The following is a 15,440-nucleotide window of genomic DNA, read 5'->3' on the forward strand; positions in this document are numbered from 1 at the left end:
AAAGTTGTCCATCAAATAACCAAGTCGCCTTTTATATAAAAAAAACAAAATTGTCCATCAAAAAGTTAATAGACAATATGGGTTGGAAAGACAAAAGTAAACCTATTGTAGTCCACCAACATAGACATACCTTTAAATTTTTGTTGTAATCGAAAGGTTGATGATTTATCGTTTTATTGTTTGGTCAATTTACTGTTTTAGTTAGCATTGAGTGAGAGAATTTTGACTAATCGACTTTAAAAAAGCTTCAAAAGTGAGCCATATTAGACATTGGAGATTGGTCATATGCACTTCTTCGTTCAGCATATGACCAATCTCCAATGTCTAACATTATCTCCATAACTAAGGTAAAAAAACAATTCACATGCCAAATAGATAATGTTACAAAATTATTTTGATGACACTTAATAAATGTTGATCAAGTGATTAACAAAAGAATAGTGACCATATATTGTCATAATAATACTAAATAAGTAAGTATTAGCTGTAGATCACATGATCATACTTGCAATGAATTTTGCTCAGGTCATCGTAGCAAAAATTATGCAAGAAAAGTATCTTGCAAATTAGTCACTCATCACAAATTTGTTACGATATTTGCTATGCGTTTCATCGCAATGATTTATGACAATTCAAGTTGCAAATGTATGTTTTAATTATACAACAAAATTACTATAAAAATGTTGTTGCATTAATACAACAAATATAGCAAAAGATAAGATCGTTGCTGTGCCACTCCGGTTTTAGGGTCATGCGGAGAGATTTAAAAAGAATTGATTTGGCCACTTATGTCACCAGAGTGCACTTATCTTTTCGGTCGAGGGTCTTGAGAGAACTCTAGAGTTAAGCGTGCTTGAGCTGAAGTAGTCTCATGATGGGTGACCTTCCGGGAAGTGATTGTCAGAACTGTGCGAGTGAGGACAAAACACAGGAAAAGATCATGTGGTGATTTGTAGGGACGGTAACAATTCTTTAAAAACCTCCCGGACGTAGCAAACCGACCATCAGACATGGATGTGCTCATGGGCCTAATGAGCGGACGTGAGGACCATTAAAGAAAGTGGGCCCATGGACTGGGATTGGACATGGGGCTCACTGAGAGGTGGTTGTCGGGGCGTTATAAGTAGTATCAGAGCAGAACCCAGACGAGTGTGGAGTCGAGTGGGCTCACACCGTCGAGGGTGACGGTCTTGGTGCGCAATGAGGACATTGCGATTTGTTAGTGGGGGTGAATTATGACACCCCGGTTTCAGGGACATGCGGAGGGGTTTAAAAAGAATCGATTTGGCCACCTATGTCAACAAAGTGCACTTTTTTTTTTTCAGTCAAGGTTCTTTAGAGAACTCCAGAGTTAAGTGCGCTTGAGCTGAAATAGTCTCAGGATGGGTGACCTTCCGGAAAGTGATTGTCGGAACTGTGCGAGTGAGGACAAAACACAGGGAAAGATCATGTGGTGATTTGTAGGGACGTTAACAAGTCTTAAAAAAAACCTCGCAGACGTAGCAAACCGGTCATGGACATGGATGGGCTCACGGGCCTAGTGAGAGGTCATACGGTCCATTAAGGAAGGTTGGCCCATGTACTGGGATTGGACATGGGGCCCACTGAGAGGTGGCGGTCGTAGCATTACAAGTGGTATAAGAGCCGAACCTAGACGAGCGTGGAGTCGAGTGGGCCCATACTGTCGGGGGTGACGGTCTTGGTGCGCAACAAGGACGTTGCGATTTGTTAGTGGGGGTGAATTGTGACACCCCGGTTTCAAGGACATGCGGAGAGGTTTAAATAGAATTGATTTGGCCACCTATGTCACCAAAGTGTACTTATCTTTTCGGTCAAGGTCTTGAAGGAACTCCAGAGTTATGTGTGCTTGAGATGGAGTAGTTTCAGGATGAGTGACCTTCCGAGAAGTGATTGTTGGAACTGTGTGAGTGAGAACAAAACACAGGAAAATATCATGTGGTGATTTGTAGGGACGGTAAAATGCCTTTAAAAAACCTCCCGGACGTAGCAAACCGGCCGTCAGACATGGATGGGCTCACAGGCCTAGTGAGAGGATGTGAGACCCATTAAGAAAATTGGGCCCATGGACTGAGATTGGACATTGGGCTCACTGAGAGGTGGTGGTCGGGGCATTACATTTGCAAATTTTGTAACGTATATGCAACAAACAAGAATTTGCAATGTCCAATCAACAACAACATATAATTGGTTGGAATGTTGTTGCAATTTCAATTTTTGCAACAATATATTGATCTATTGCAATAACTTTCGAAGTTGCAATATCATTATTTTCTTGTAGTGTGTGAGTTCGATGGACTTAAGGTATTAAATTAGAAAATTGGTCCATCAGGAACTTAATAGACAACATGGTTGGATAGACAAAGTAAGTGGTCCAAAAATGAAAATGGAGTGGACTAAACAAAGATAAAAATGGTCCATAGAGGCATACCTTCAATGTGCAGTAACATTGTTGTCCTCCGGGAGTTCACCAATGTCAATATGAACGTCTTCAGTCATGTGAGATAGACAACAAACATGTTAGTGTGATGGATTTAATGTTCGAAACTAAAAAGTGTTCCACGAGGAACTTAACAGACAACATGGTTGGATATACAAAAAACAATCGTGTTATGGTCTAGAATGAAAATGAAATGGACTAAACCAAATATAGGAATGGTCCACAGAGAAATAGTTTCTTTGTGCAATAAGATTGTTGTCCACCAGGAGTTCACCAATGTCAGCCTAAACGTTTTTAGAACTGTGTGATAGAAAACAAACATGTTAGTGTGAAAGACTTAATGTTATATATATAAAAACGGTCCGTAGAGATACCTTCTTTGGTCAATCATATTGTTATCCTCCGAGAGTTCTACAATGTCAAACTGCCAAATGCAATAAATTTCATCCGTCAGCGAAAGCGGATCTGGTCCAATATCAAAAGACAAGTTTTGTCCATCAACAAAAATAGATCTGGTCCACTAAATAGGTAGACAAGTTTGTTGTGGACAAACCTGGCTAGGCGTTGGATCTGGTCCTTCAGAGATTCAACCTAGCAGCATGAGTTCAAAACCGTATCAGATCTCATGTGATCTTAATCTGAATTCTAGGAGTTTGTCAACATCTCCTTTGATGGTCTTGTCGCTGCAAAAACTAATCATCAGAGGTTTCTCTTGATTTTTCTAAATCTTCAACTCCTTCTTTATAATATTTCATCTTGAGCAGCTCTTTTTGGTATGTTCGGCATAATTTTATGAAAGGGAATAAAGTGAAAGAAAAGAACTAACTAGATGAGAAGAAAATTGAAGGGAATAAAGTGAAAGAAAAAAGTAAAAGAAAATAGGATAAAGTTAGGTTTTTGCAATTGAGGCTGTGGAAGAAAGAGGAGACAGTTTAGTCATTTTAAACGGAGACTATGGCACCCGGGAAAAGGTTATTGCAAAAACGGCATCTTTCACAAGTTTAGACACTGTTCATGGCAGATCTAGCAAATTTCTCTAAAATTTTCATTAAGTTATATATAAAAGTACATGATATAATTTATATATGCCTTGAAAATAATTTAAATATATACATTTATAAGTTTATAATTATGAAGTGTGTTAAAATAAAGACAATTTTCACAAATTGCATAAAAATAAGTTTTGGTTTTAAATTTAGCACATCATTTCTAAAATTCTAAAAATACTAAAATAGCATCATGCTTTTAATCTTATACTCTAAATACTAAATCATATCTCTTCAAAATTATATCCTAAATGTAAAATAGAAAATTCAAAAAAAAATATAGATAACAATTGGAAATGGTGTAAGTTTTTTAGCATAATGACGGATGTAGTAAGAGTTACAGGAAAATAGACATGAGGTATGATTGGTAACTCAAACAATACCAATGTGTTATAAAAGTAGTCTTGCTTTTGTACAGGTTAATCTATTTGTTAATTTATACCACTATTAACAATTGAGATATATCTATGTTGAAAGTATTGAGGTTACAATATATATATATATATATATATATATATATATATATATAATATTTTACAATAGTTCTATATAATGTTTTCTGTATAATGCGAAAGGATGTTGTAAAGTTTGGGAAGTAATTCCAAAGAGGCATAAAGAAGTACATGATCTTTTGACCATGTATATATGCATTACACCGTAAAATTAGGCTCAATTTTTTTTTTAAATATGCAAAGTAAAATAGTTTTTTTGTAATGGGGATAAAGAAATTTTAAAACGAAAAACAAAGCGAACTATGAAACATAAACTTAGAAATATATTGTAGTTGAAGATCATAAGACTTAAGAAGAGAAATCTAAGGGAATTACAACTATAATATTATGAGTGAATGTTCAAAGCCAAAGAGATTGTGTTTGAGGAGTCGAGCATTGGGCTCATCTTCATCATTAAAGACTTACAACTATAGTTTAAAAGTTAAAAAATCACATTACAAAACAATGAAAAAACTTTAAATCATGACTATCATAAAACATAATCCTTTGAAAGAGGCTAATAAATATTGACAAGACTCTGATACCAAAAAAGAAAAACATTGACATGGCTATGTAAACAATAGTCATAGAGAAATTAATATGTTAATCATCATACTACAAAGACATCATTTTTTAAAAAAAAAAACTTCATAAGAAAAAGAAAATACCATGGGAAATGATGGGAGAAGAAAGATATATAGTGTGTGATGTTTTCTTCATTATTAGTAATGTGAGCATTAGATCTTATATAATACACTAAACATTTTAAGAAGTTTGTAAGGAATTTCATTGACACATTATTCTGAGTAAACACATTCATGGCAATATATACAGTTATAAAGCATATTAATTGTAATTAATTTTATCATATGCATTATTGCAACATGAACAGTTTGAACAAAAGAAAATGTGCACCCATATCGTAAAGGTAATTGATTGAGCGAAGTAAATATAACCTAAAAAAACTGAACAAATAAAATGTCCCAAATTAAGAAAATGTGTGTAGACAATATAGTTTTAGATTAGCAATAATGTGTCTTTTATTTCATTAAAATTGGAAAACAAAATGACATATGTTAAAAAAATAGAGTGGTGTCAAATGACAATTTCTCATAACTCTACGTTATTATAGTTTAATATATAGTAAATATTGACATGTGAAACTGATAAAAATATTTAAGTAATAAATTTACAGTTGTGATAAAAAAATTAGTGAAGAATTTACAAATCGTAAAAATAAAGTAGAAGAAATATATTTTTGTAAAATAGATTATTTTTTCTTTAACAAAAGTAAATTATATATAGATATTTTTGCTATGAAATAATACTAAATAAAAAACCAAAAATAATTAAAGATTTGGTAGACGAAGAGTAAATTTAAAGGAAAATTAGTGAGGAATTTATACAATCCAACCCTTTTTTTAATAATAATAAATAATAATCTAGTGATCTCATACTCACTAACAACCTAACCCCAATCAAACAAAGCGGATAACATAAATGATACCTTTAAACCAATAACCAAATAACTAGTATTAATTCCATAACAATTAAACCAATAAATCAATCTAACATAAATTAAGAACCATCAATCCTAGATAACATTCTAAGGACTCAACTCTATTAACCTATATAATCCAAACAACAACCAATCGAACCACCAGAACATCCTCCTTTTCATTGCCTTGATTCGGCCACGATCACATTTTGCCTTTACCTACACCACAAACACAAATATAGATACATGAATATTGTCATAAACAATCAGTGAGGCAATCCTCCCATCTACTGGGCTATACACACAAGCAACTTAGATTCCAGTGTCAAACAATCATCAAACATACACAACAAACCAAGAAAACAAGTATCATCTGCTCGCTGAAAAGGATGGTGTCAACCTACACCAGCCAAGTGTCGACCGACACATGCTATTGGTGTCGACCGACACAGGCTATTGGTGTCGACCGACACAGGCTATTGGTGTCGACCGACACTGCCTCTCAGTGTCGACCGACACTGCCTCTCAGTGTCGACCGACACTGCCTCTCAGTGTCGACCGACACTACTCCTTGGTGTCGACCGAAACGCCACCTGGTGTTGATCGAAATCGACTCCGCAGACGCGATTTGCTCGAAGTCGAGAGTCGAATCTCGCTTCTCTTCACCTCCAACCATCCAAAACTTGACCAAAAGCCATAGAAACCGTAGGTACCCTATAGAAATCATAACAAGCAAGAAAAACACCACAAACAACACATAACTAGCAAGAAAAAGGAAATCTTAGGCTTAGATCAGCCATGGTCATGCACTCACCTCTTTTGCAGGAAGTTTCTGACCCAAAATGACGAATCCAACACCTTAGAAGGCTTCTCCTTTGTTCCTAGCACAAGATCTTTACTCCACATGAACAGATCTCACCAAACAAGCCCAAAATCTCCCAAGAACACTCTCTCTTCTCTCTTTTCTCTCTATTTTCTCTCCGAACGGCTAAAAGTGACCTTCCCAAAACCCTTAGGTCGACTTCTCACATATATACCTTGGTTTAGGATTCCACTTAAACCAAACCGCTCCAATTCGACGATTTAAAACAAACTGGCCGAACCATAAATTGCTGGTGTCGATCAACACTTTCCTTGGTGTCGATCGACACCCATCCCTAAAGACCACAATTTAGTTCGCCGATGTTACAGGAATTTACAAATTGTATAGTTAAAATAGTTATATTCTTGTAAAATGGATTATGTTTTTTTTTACCAAAGTAAACTACATAGATTCTTTGCTATGAAATAATACTAAATAATACAAACTAAAAATAAATAGAAATTTGGTATACAGGAAGATAAAAAAATGAATACTTTTCAAAATAAATAAATTTAAATGATTAAACTTCAAATAAGTGTAAAGTACAAGTGTCCCAAAAATAGAATGCCAAATATTACAGACAAAATTAAAACAACCTTAGAAGATATTGACGTTGACAAATCTATATTAATTTCATTATATCAATCCAGATCGCAGAAGTAATAAGTCGAGGCCATGACAACTCACATTAAGCTGACAATGATGCCTTCCAGTTAAGTATTAAAATAAAATCACACTGTTTTTGTTTAGTCTTCTCTGTTTTTTTTATCATAATATTAGTTTTGAAATGACAAAAGAATTCAAAACATCCATGATCCACTCCCCCTGACTTTTCACTTGTCTTTACAGTAAGCTAGTAAAATTCTGTTTAATCGTAGGTAGTTTATTTCAAATTTTGGTAAGAGTTTTATGTTATATATTCAAATAACATGGTACACGTACAAAGTTACAACCAGCTGTACAAAAATGGAAAGCTAATGTTAGAAACGTTATCTTCATGTTTATATATAGAGAAAATATGAAAGATGTAATACGATGATCATGCCAGAACCAAAGCACCATGGTCGTAGTAGATAAATAATCGTTATGAATCAGTACCTATTTCTTTTGGTGAATGGCCCACAAATTCAAACTAGCATCAAAAATAAAGAATCTTTACAAAAAGAAAAAAAAAAGTCCAGAAATAATTAACATCTACCAGATGAATTTCAAACTACAAACATTTTAACTGCGGCCTCATCAAGTATTGTGTTCTACCCATGGAGGGCATATGTCCCTATTCGTTCTATACCTCCTCATCATCATAGGTCGGAAACGCATGAAACAATAATAAGAACAAAGGGCTATGTCACGGTTGTAATGTTTAAGAATGAAGGAACCTGGGCACCGGATATGACAGTTTTCGCAAAGTGGTCGTAAAGATGTATTGTTAGGCAGCAATTCAAAATCGTATTTGACTCTTCCTCCTGGTTGGGCATACCTGATATCACCAACTACACAGAAAACGTGCAAAGTGACTCCGCAATCTTTACAAGTGTAGAACCAAGTCTTTGGATTTGTTTCTCTTTCGCAAATATCACACCAGTACTTGCCGCTTGTCTTTTCATCACCATAACATAGAGTGAGTGGATGATCATCATACCTGGGAAGCGTTACCGTTAATGGTAGAGTGGCACAACTAAAATCCAAATAGTAATCGCATTTCTTACAACCTATGACGACATTTCTTTCATCCATGCCGCAACTTTGGCAAGTCTTGGCGTCACCAAATGGTGGTAGTTGGAGGTAGAGTAAATGATGATCGTGACTTCCATGGATAAAAGGCACAGTAATCGAAGTGCATAGTAAGTCAAAAATATAGTACATGAATCCTTTGCAAACAACCTGACGACAAGCTCCACAAACTTCTTGGTTTCGCAGACAAAGACCGAGAGGTTCTGGGCTCAGAAAATGTCGTTTTGTCTTAGGAAGATTAGCACAGGTTTCATGGAGAACGAAACTGCAATCTGATTCTGAACACTTGTAGAATGTGTAAGAACCGATGGGACTAACACATGCTCCACACAAACTACTTTCTTCACCATCTTTGCTGAGGCTCATGAGGTTATGTTCATGAGCGAAATGAGTGATTGTGTTGTCATCATTCCTTTTGAATGGCTCGATATCTTCGATTTCTTCAGGTACTCCATCGAGCTCTATTCCATCTCACACGTCACGCCTTGTTGCACATCTTGAATGAAGAGCATAGTTAGGACATAAGGAACAAGAATAAGCCCCATATGACCAATCAATCTCTTCCCAACAAACTCCGCATCGCCATTCTCCAAGACCAAGAGGATACTTATACGAAACGCGGTGGTCATGGTGATTGACATGAATGACACGTGGTAATTGTGCACACTCTTGATGGAACATCATGAAATCACATTGAACACATACATAAGGAGAACGGTCACCTTTCGTCCCACAAGCATCACAAACGAAGGAGATTAATCTTGGCATGAGTGTGAGTGTATGCTCATGGACCTTCAAATTTGAAAGATCAACAAGTGGTGGATTTTTAATTGCACAATTCATATCCAAGTTGAACTTACATATAGCACAATGATAAAGTAAATTCCCAATGTCGTCTCCACATAGATGACAGCTTCGGTGAGTGTAATCTGGAGCACCATCGGTGAGAAGCTTAAGAGGGTGTCTGGCATGAGAATGGTGAATGATCTCAGGTGAGTCAAATAGGTAGACACAACTCTCTTGAACTACCAACCTACAACGAGGGCATAGATAGCCATGTATGCAGTAATCTCCACAAAAGTCGCACCACATTCGAGATTTAAAGTCAACCATGAGTAGAGGATGGGGGTGCCACGCCATATTCAAATGGGCTCGTGCACACAGGGCACCAACTACGCAACCAATGTCCAAATTGAGTTTACAATCAAAGCAATGATAAAGAAGGCGTTTGGTGATTTTACCGCATAGATGACATATTGGGTCGGTGTGATCAGGAGCTCCGGTTGTGAGAAGCTTAAGACAATGTCCATCATGAGAAGGGTGGTCGAATATCTCTTTGAACTCGAACAGAAATGCACATTTCACGTGAACAGTAAACTTGCATTCATTGCATGAGAAGGCATCATCACCATACGATCGATCGCATGCATCGCATTCCAAACCATCAAAATAGTGAACGTGGGATAAACGATGCTCGTATCCTTGCTCGTGTCCGCCGAAGTACACAGTCATGGCAGCTGCGGCTATCATAGGTGGATTCGTGGAGAGAATCGCAAATTAATGTTTGGGTAATATCACTTAATTAGGTTTCGTGTAATAATGGTTTCTCTATATAATCAGATCAATGCTACTTGTTACATTATCTTATACATTCACATTGACGTTATTAATCTATATTAATACAACTAGCTAGTGGGCAAATTGGTAGTCTTTGTTTAACTAAAACGCTAATATCGATTGTCCCGCTCAGGTCGTGTCTGCCATGTTAGTTTGTTTAATTACTTATCTTTCCTCTTTAAACTCTCAACGGGTATGTTTTCTTCCTTTTTTTCAATTAAACAACTGAAAATCATTTCACATTGAAGATTCATCGAGATCATTGATGAAAGAAGTCAAATTCATGACAGCTAGCACATATACTGAGCCGACAATGATACCTTCGAGATTAACTGTTTAATTTTAATCACACAGTTTTCCCTTGTAAGAGTATTTTGGTAAATATGATATAAAATTCTAAACCAAATAATTGGGTAAATGATGTAGACTATTTATTCTTTTTTTGGTTGAACTGTAATATTTCTTATTAATGTTGACGAGGGAGTAAAATTCTAAACCAAATATTTCTTATTCAAGTAATGTTTTTATTTACATAGCTTCGTTACATTTTATTAATTTATTGTAAATGATTTTTCACTAATATGAGTAGAAGAGTAACATGAAGATGAAGCCATGAAGGGTACGTAAAGTGTAATATGAGTGCCTCGGTACAGCTTTCCCTGCGAACGATAGCACTAGCAGCAGCATTACACTACAAGAAAACAACCGCAAACCGACGGCTATATCTGTTTGTAACCCGTCGGGAATAACCTAAACCGATGGATTACATATGGCATCAGTCCATCGGTTCTAGAGCGTCGGGAATATTAAATCTGTTGGGAATCTGTCAGTATATTCAACAGATATCCGACAAATTTCCGACGGCATATTATTCCGACAGATTACCAACGACTTTTGTTCCCGACGAAATGGCGACAGATATTATTGTTGAGATGTAGCTGTTGAGAATCCGTCAGAATAATAAGCGACGGCAATTGATAACTTCCCGACAGATAATAGCAAAGGGAAACTGACTGTTTCCCAAGAAATATATTTCGTTATTCCTGACGGATTTTCCAACAACTACATTAGAGACGGTCTCCCGACAGAGTTTACCGACGGATTTTCGACAATTAAAATGATTCATTTCTCTGTTTTTGCTCTGTTATTCTCTGTTTTTACCGACGGATACCCAACAGATGGTTAATGTTTAATATTAATATTTTAAAAATATTTAATTTACTAATTAGATAAATATTTAAAAATAAATCTAATTTCTTTTGACAACAGTTGCTAATTATGTAATAACATTTAAATTCATAAATTTGGAACTCCAAAATACAATATTACAAATCATCCCAAAAATCAAAACGAAAAAGAAATTGGGGAATAAAACATAAATATTGTGAAAAGNCCTCGGTACAGCTTTCCCTGCGAACGATAGCACTAGCAGCAGCATTACACTACAAGAAAACAACCGCAAACCGACGGCTATATCTGTTTGTAACCCGTCGGGAATAACCTAAACCGATGGATTACATATGGCATCAGTCCATCGGTTCTAGAGCGTCGGGAATATTAAATCTGTTGGGAATCTGTCAGTATATTCAACAGATATCCGACAAATTTCCGACGGCATATTATTCCGACAGATTACCAACGACTTTTGTTCCCGACGAAATGGCGACAGATATTATTGTTGAGATGTAGCTGTTGAGAATCCGTCAGAATAATAAGCGACGGCAATTGATAACTTCCCGACAGATAATAGCAAAGGGAAACTGACTGTTTCCCAAGAAATATATTTCGTTATTCCTGACGGATTTTCCAACAACTACATTAGAGACGGTCTCCCGACAGAGTTTACCGACGGATTTTCGACAATTAAAATGATTCATTTCTCTGTTTTTGCTCTGTTATTCTCTGTTTTTACCGACGGATACCCAACAGATGGTTAATGTTTAATATTAATATTTTAAAAATATTTAATTTACTAATTAGATAAATATTTAAAAATAAATCTAATTTCTTTTGACAACAGTTGCTAATTATGTAATAACATTTAAATTCATAAATTTGGAACTCCAAAATACAATATTACAAATCATCCCAAAAATCAAAACGAAAAAGAAATTGGGGAATAAAACATAAATATTGTGAAAAGAGGTCTAAGAACTTGAATTCACAGGGAACTTTGATCGCATCTCTGCCATGAACGATGCAAGCTCCTCATCTCTCAGTTTGTTTTTCTCATTCTCTTTTTCCATCATCTTCTCAAGAGCTTCAATACGTTCATCTTTTTCTTGGAGGACTCGAAGAAGTTCAGGATCACGATCATATATTGGTGATGAAGAAGTACAAAGTCTTTTTGCCACATTTCCTAATCCAAAGATTCGACCCTTGGTTTGTGGAGTTTCCTGAAACCAAGAACAATTAGAACAAAATGAAACCAAATAGAATCATAAGCAAAAAAACAATTTGAATCAAAGTGTGATGTACCTCAAGAACGAATTGGTTAATCATCTCGACCGGGATTGGTGTTGGTGAGCCATTTCCATTGGCTGAAGGTTGGGATAACCTAAACTCCTCCATCCTCTTACGAGAATTTTCAATCACTTCCTTAGCCGAAGGGTCTTGAATTTGTTTGGTCTTCTTGTTAGTGTGGGTGTCTTCCATCAACGTTAAGTGATCAGGAGCAACACCATCTCTTTTAGTCTTGAAAACAAATCAAGATGTTTTAATCCAAAGATGAAGTTAAGTTTTGAACTACAAAATGTTGAAACATGTTGAAAACTTACAAGTTGTTTTCCACGGGTATAGTGGCTTGTTGACCCAGAATTGTGCGTTGCTCTCCCTTTGCCACCTCAATTGCTATTCCAGTTCGTAGATTTCTGGGTAGCAANAATTCACAGGGAACTTTGATCGCATCTCTGCCATGAACGATGCAAGCTCCTCATCTCTCAGTTTGTTTTTCTCATTCTCTTTTTCCATCATCTTCTCAAGAGCTTCAATACGTTCATCTTTTTCTTGGAGGACTCGAAGAAGTTCAGGATCACGATCATATATTGGTGATGAAGAAGTACAAAGTCTTTTTGCCACATTTCCTAATCCAAAGATTCGACCCTTGGTTTGTGGAGTTTCCTGAAACCAAGAACAATTAGAACAAAATGAAACCAAATAGAATCATAAGCAAAAAAACAATTTGAATCAAAGTGTGATGTACCTCAAGAACGAATTGGTTAATCATCTCGACCGGGATTGGTGTTGGTGAGCCATTTCCATTGGCTGAAGGTTGGGATAACCTAAACTCCTCCATCCTCTTACGAGAATTTTCAATCACTTCCTTAGCCGAAGGGTCTTGAATTTGTTTGGTCTTCTTGTTAGTGTGGGTGTCTTCCATCAACGTTAAGTGATCAGGAGCAACACCATCTCTTTTAGTCTTGAAAACAAATCAAGATGTTTTAATCCAAAGATGAAGTTAAGTTTTGAACTACAAAATGTTGAAACATGTTGAAAACTTACAAGTTGTTTTCCACGGGTATAGTGGCTTGTTGACCCAGAATTGTGCGTTGCTCTCCCTTTGCCACCTCAATTGCTATTCCAGTTCGTAGATTTCTGGGTAGCAATTTCCTTTGTCTTGGATTGTGCCCAATACTCTTGCAACCCTTCATACACCTTCTCGTTTATTCCCTTTGGAGTTTCTCCTTTCTTCCACTCACATAAAGTGTTGGAATATTGAGTGGCTGCCTCTTTGTCAAACTCTCTACGGACTCTAGATGTCAGTTGTGGCTCCCAGTTAAAATCTTGCTACAAGAGTAAAAGAGATGATTAGTCTGATTGCAACATCTTTTAATACTACATGATCATCTCTGTATGTATACAAATTAAGCTTGCCAATAAAGAAATCATGTCCTGAATTAAGCTTACCGCAAACTGTTTCAACCAAAAGTCACTGTCATCACTTGGCATTGACGAGTATGTTTCATAAGGTTCTTTGAGGAGTCCATACATCATCCGGTTTAGAGATTTGCTAATGCCGTTTCCAGATGCCTCAAACCTACAAAGAAGAATGATCTGAAATATATAAAAAAAATAAGAAATCATAAGTGTTTTAGAGTTTGAGATTTACCATGTAGCATCTCCGATGTAGTTGGGATGGAGTTTTGGAAGAAGTTCTCGTCCCGGTTGAGAAACAAAATCCTCAATGGTCATTATGACATGAGGTGAGGCAGCTGTAGGCGATCCCGAAGCTCGTGTGGAGGGGGTTTGAAACTCAGCCCCAGAACCACTGGGTTCTTCTCGGTTTTGGGTGGAGCGGTTCCGATGAGGACGATATGCTTCGTAGTCCCTTTGCAAAAAAAAATATTTTAGTTATACAAAAATCCAGTGAAAACCCATAAAAATAGTAACAAATAGATCCAGTGAACCATCCCTTAATCAACGAAATCCTTTTTTTGATTTTAGGAAAACTAAAATTTAACCCAATTCTTAACAATTGAAAAAGCAAAATCATAGTATCTAACAACCCCTTAATCTGACATAACGAACACCTAATCTAACATTTTTGAACCCAAAATCTTTACTTTTTGAATCAGCCACATATAATGAAACCAAACATTGCAAATCCCAATGCTAAAAATCTTACATTGTTGAGTGGTTGTGTTGATATGAGGAACAAAATCTTTGATTTAGAAGAGAGAAAGAGGGAGAAACTGGAAAGACCAGAAGTCAATCGGTGAAGAAAAAAATATTGGTGAGGAAGAAGAAATGAGTCGGCTAGGTTGAGAAGAGAAGGTGAAAAGTTTTTGGGCTTACACTAAGTAACCCAATTTTATTAAATAATCCTTCCCACAATAACCAAAAAATTTCGGAAAAATATATTCCCGGGTTAAATTTTGTGTTTTATCCAACGGAATCCTGACGGACCATTTTGTTATTACCGACAGTTTCCCGACGGATCTATGAAAAAAGTTCCAAAAACATCATATATAGTTAGAAAAATATCTTTACTACTCAATTACCATTACAATAAGTATACTACATAGCTTGTCAATCTGTTTCATTAAAAATAACTATAAAAAAAAAAAACTTAAAATTTAGTAAATAGTAACATTCAAACTCTTAAGTAACATTATAAGTGTATATAGAAACACTTATGATGAAATCATTTGAACTTATAGTAATATAATAGACCAAAACTGATTGGTTGTGTTTAAGACATAAGAAATATTGTCTGTGAATGTGTTAAGTTATAAAGTTTCATATTTCTATACCCTATACCCTAAACCCATCAGAAATCTGTCGGAAAGCTGTTGATATTTACCCGATGGTTTTTCGACGGATTTAAAAAACACGTGTTAAATGCGTTTGAATTCTTAAACCCGAGAAAAATTTCGGGCTGCCGGGTATCCGTCGGGAGTTCCAGACAGATTACTAACAGACTTATGAGTTATTCATGTTTTATATATTTACATTTCAATTTCATTTCAATTGTTATGGAGTATTTTGTTAGATTACAAATTATTAAAAAAATTTGTTATTATAAAAATTGAAATTTTATATCACAAGTCTTTATTATTTCTTTTCTAACTTATTATCAAATTCTTTTTATTTTTTTTTGTTAGATCTCATTATTTATATAACAAATTATTGTCAAAATTTAATTATATGTGTATTAGATTTATATATAAATTTTTAAGGGTATATAGATCTAATTAAATTTATTATAAAACTTGCATTGCCATGGTGTTTGATC

The 15,440-nt window shown here is 35.6% G+C and overlaps 1 protein-coding gene and 1 pseudogene across 3 annotated transcripts; both read right to left on the reverse strand.

Moving 5' to 3' along the window:
• The window catches only part of LOC104783617, a 17,288-nt pseudogene extending 7,687 nt beyond the window's left edge, over positions 1-9,601 (reverse strand).
• On the reverse strand, positions 11,690-14,514 carry LOC104779988. Of its 3 annotated transcripts, XM_010504448.2 has the most exons (7): positions 14,331-14,514; positions 13,815-14,033; positions 13,613-13,742; positions 13,273-13,492; positions 12,484-12,548; positions 12,185-12,392; positions 11,690-12,102 (listed from the first exon to the last, which is right to left on the reverse strand). In XM_010504448.2, exons 4-7 carry the CDS (start codon positions 13,354-13,356, stop codon positions 11,854-11,856), a joined length of 606 nt encoding a protein of 201 aa, XP_010502750.1. In that variant the 5' UTR covers positions 13,357-13,492; positions 13,613-13,742; positions 13,815-14,033; positions 14,331-14,514; the 3' UTR covers positions 11,690-11,853. The 3 variants fall into 3 exon arrangements, with proteins under 3 accessions (XP_010502750.1, XP_019100105.1, XP_019100104.1); XM_019244560.1 differs by lacking the exons at positions 11,690-12,102; positions 12,185-12,392 and having other exon boundaries at positions 14,331-14,509; XM_019244559.1 differs by lacking the exons at positions 11,690-12,102; positions 12,185-12,392; positions 12,484-12,548 and having other exon boundaries at positions 13,208-13,492; positions 14,331-14,509.

Source organism: Camelina sativa, chromosome 4 (genome assembly GCF_000633955.1).
Source record: "Camelina sativa cultivar DH55 chromosome 4, Cs, whole genome shotgun sequence".
Lineage (NCBI taxonomy): Eukaryota > Viridiplantae > Streptophyta > Magnoliopsida > Brassicales > Brassicaceae > Camelina > Camelina sativa.

Coding starts and splice junctions, on each gene's coding strand:
- LOC104779988 (XM_010504448.2), bottom strand. CDS start 13,356: ATGAAGGGTTGCAAGAGTATTGGGCACAATCCAAGACAAAGGAAATTG. Junction 12,549..13,272: donor GAACTGGAATAGCAATTGAG/GTGGCAAAGGGA, acceptor ATAGCAATTGAG/GTGGCAAAGGGAGAGCAACG. Junction 12,393..12,483: donor ATACCCGTGGAAAACAACTT/GTAAGTTTTCAA, acceptor CAAGACTAAAAG/AGATGGTGTTGCTCCTGATC.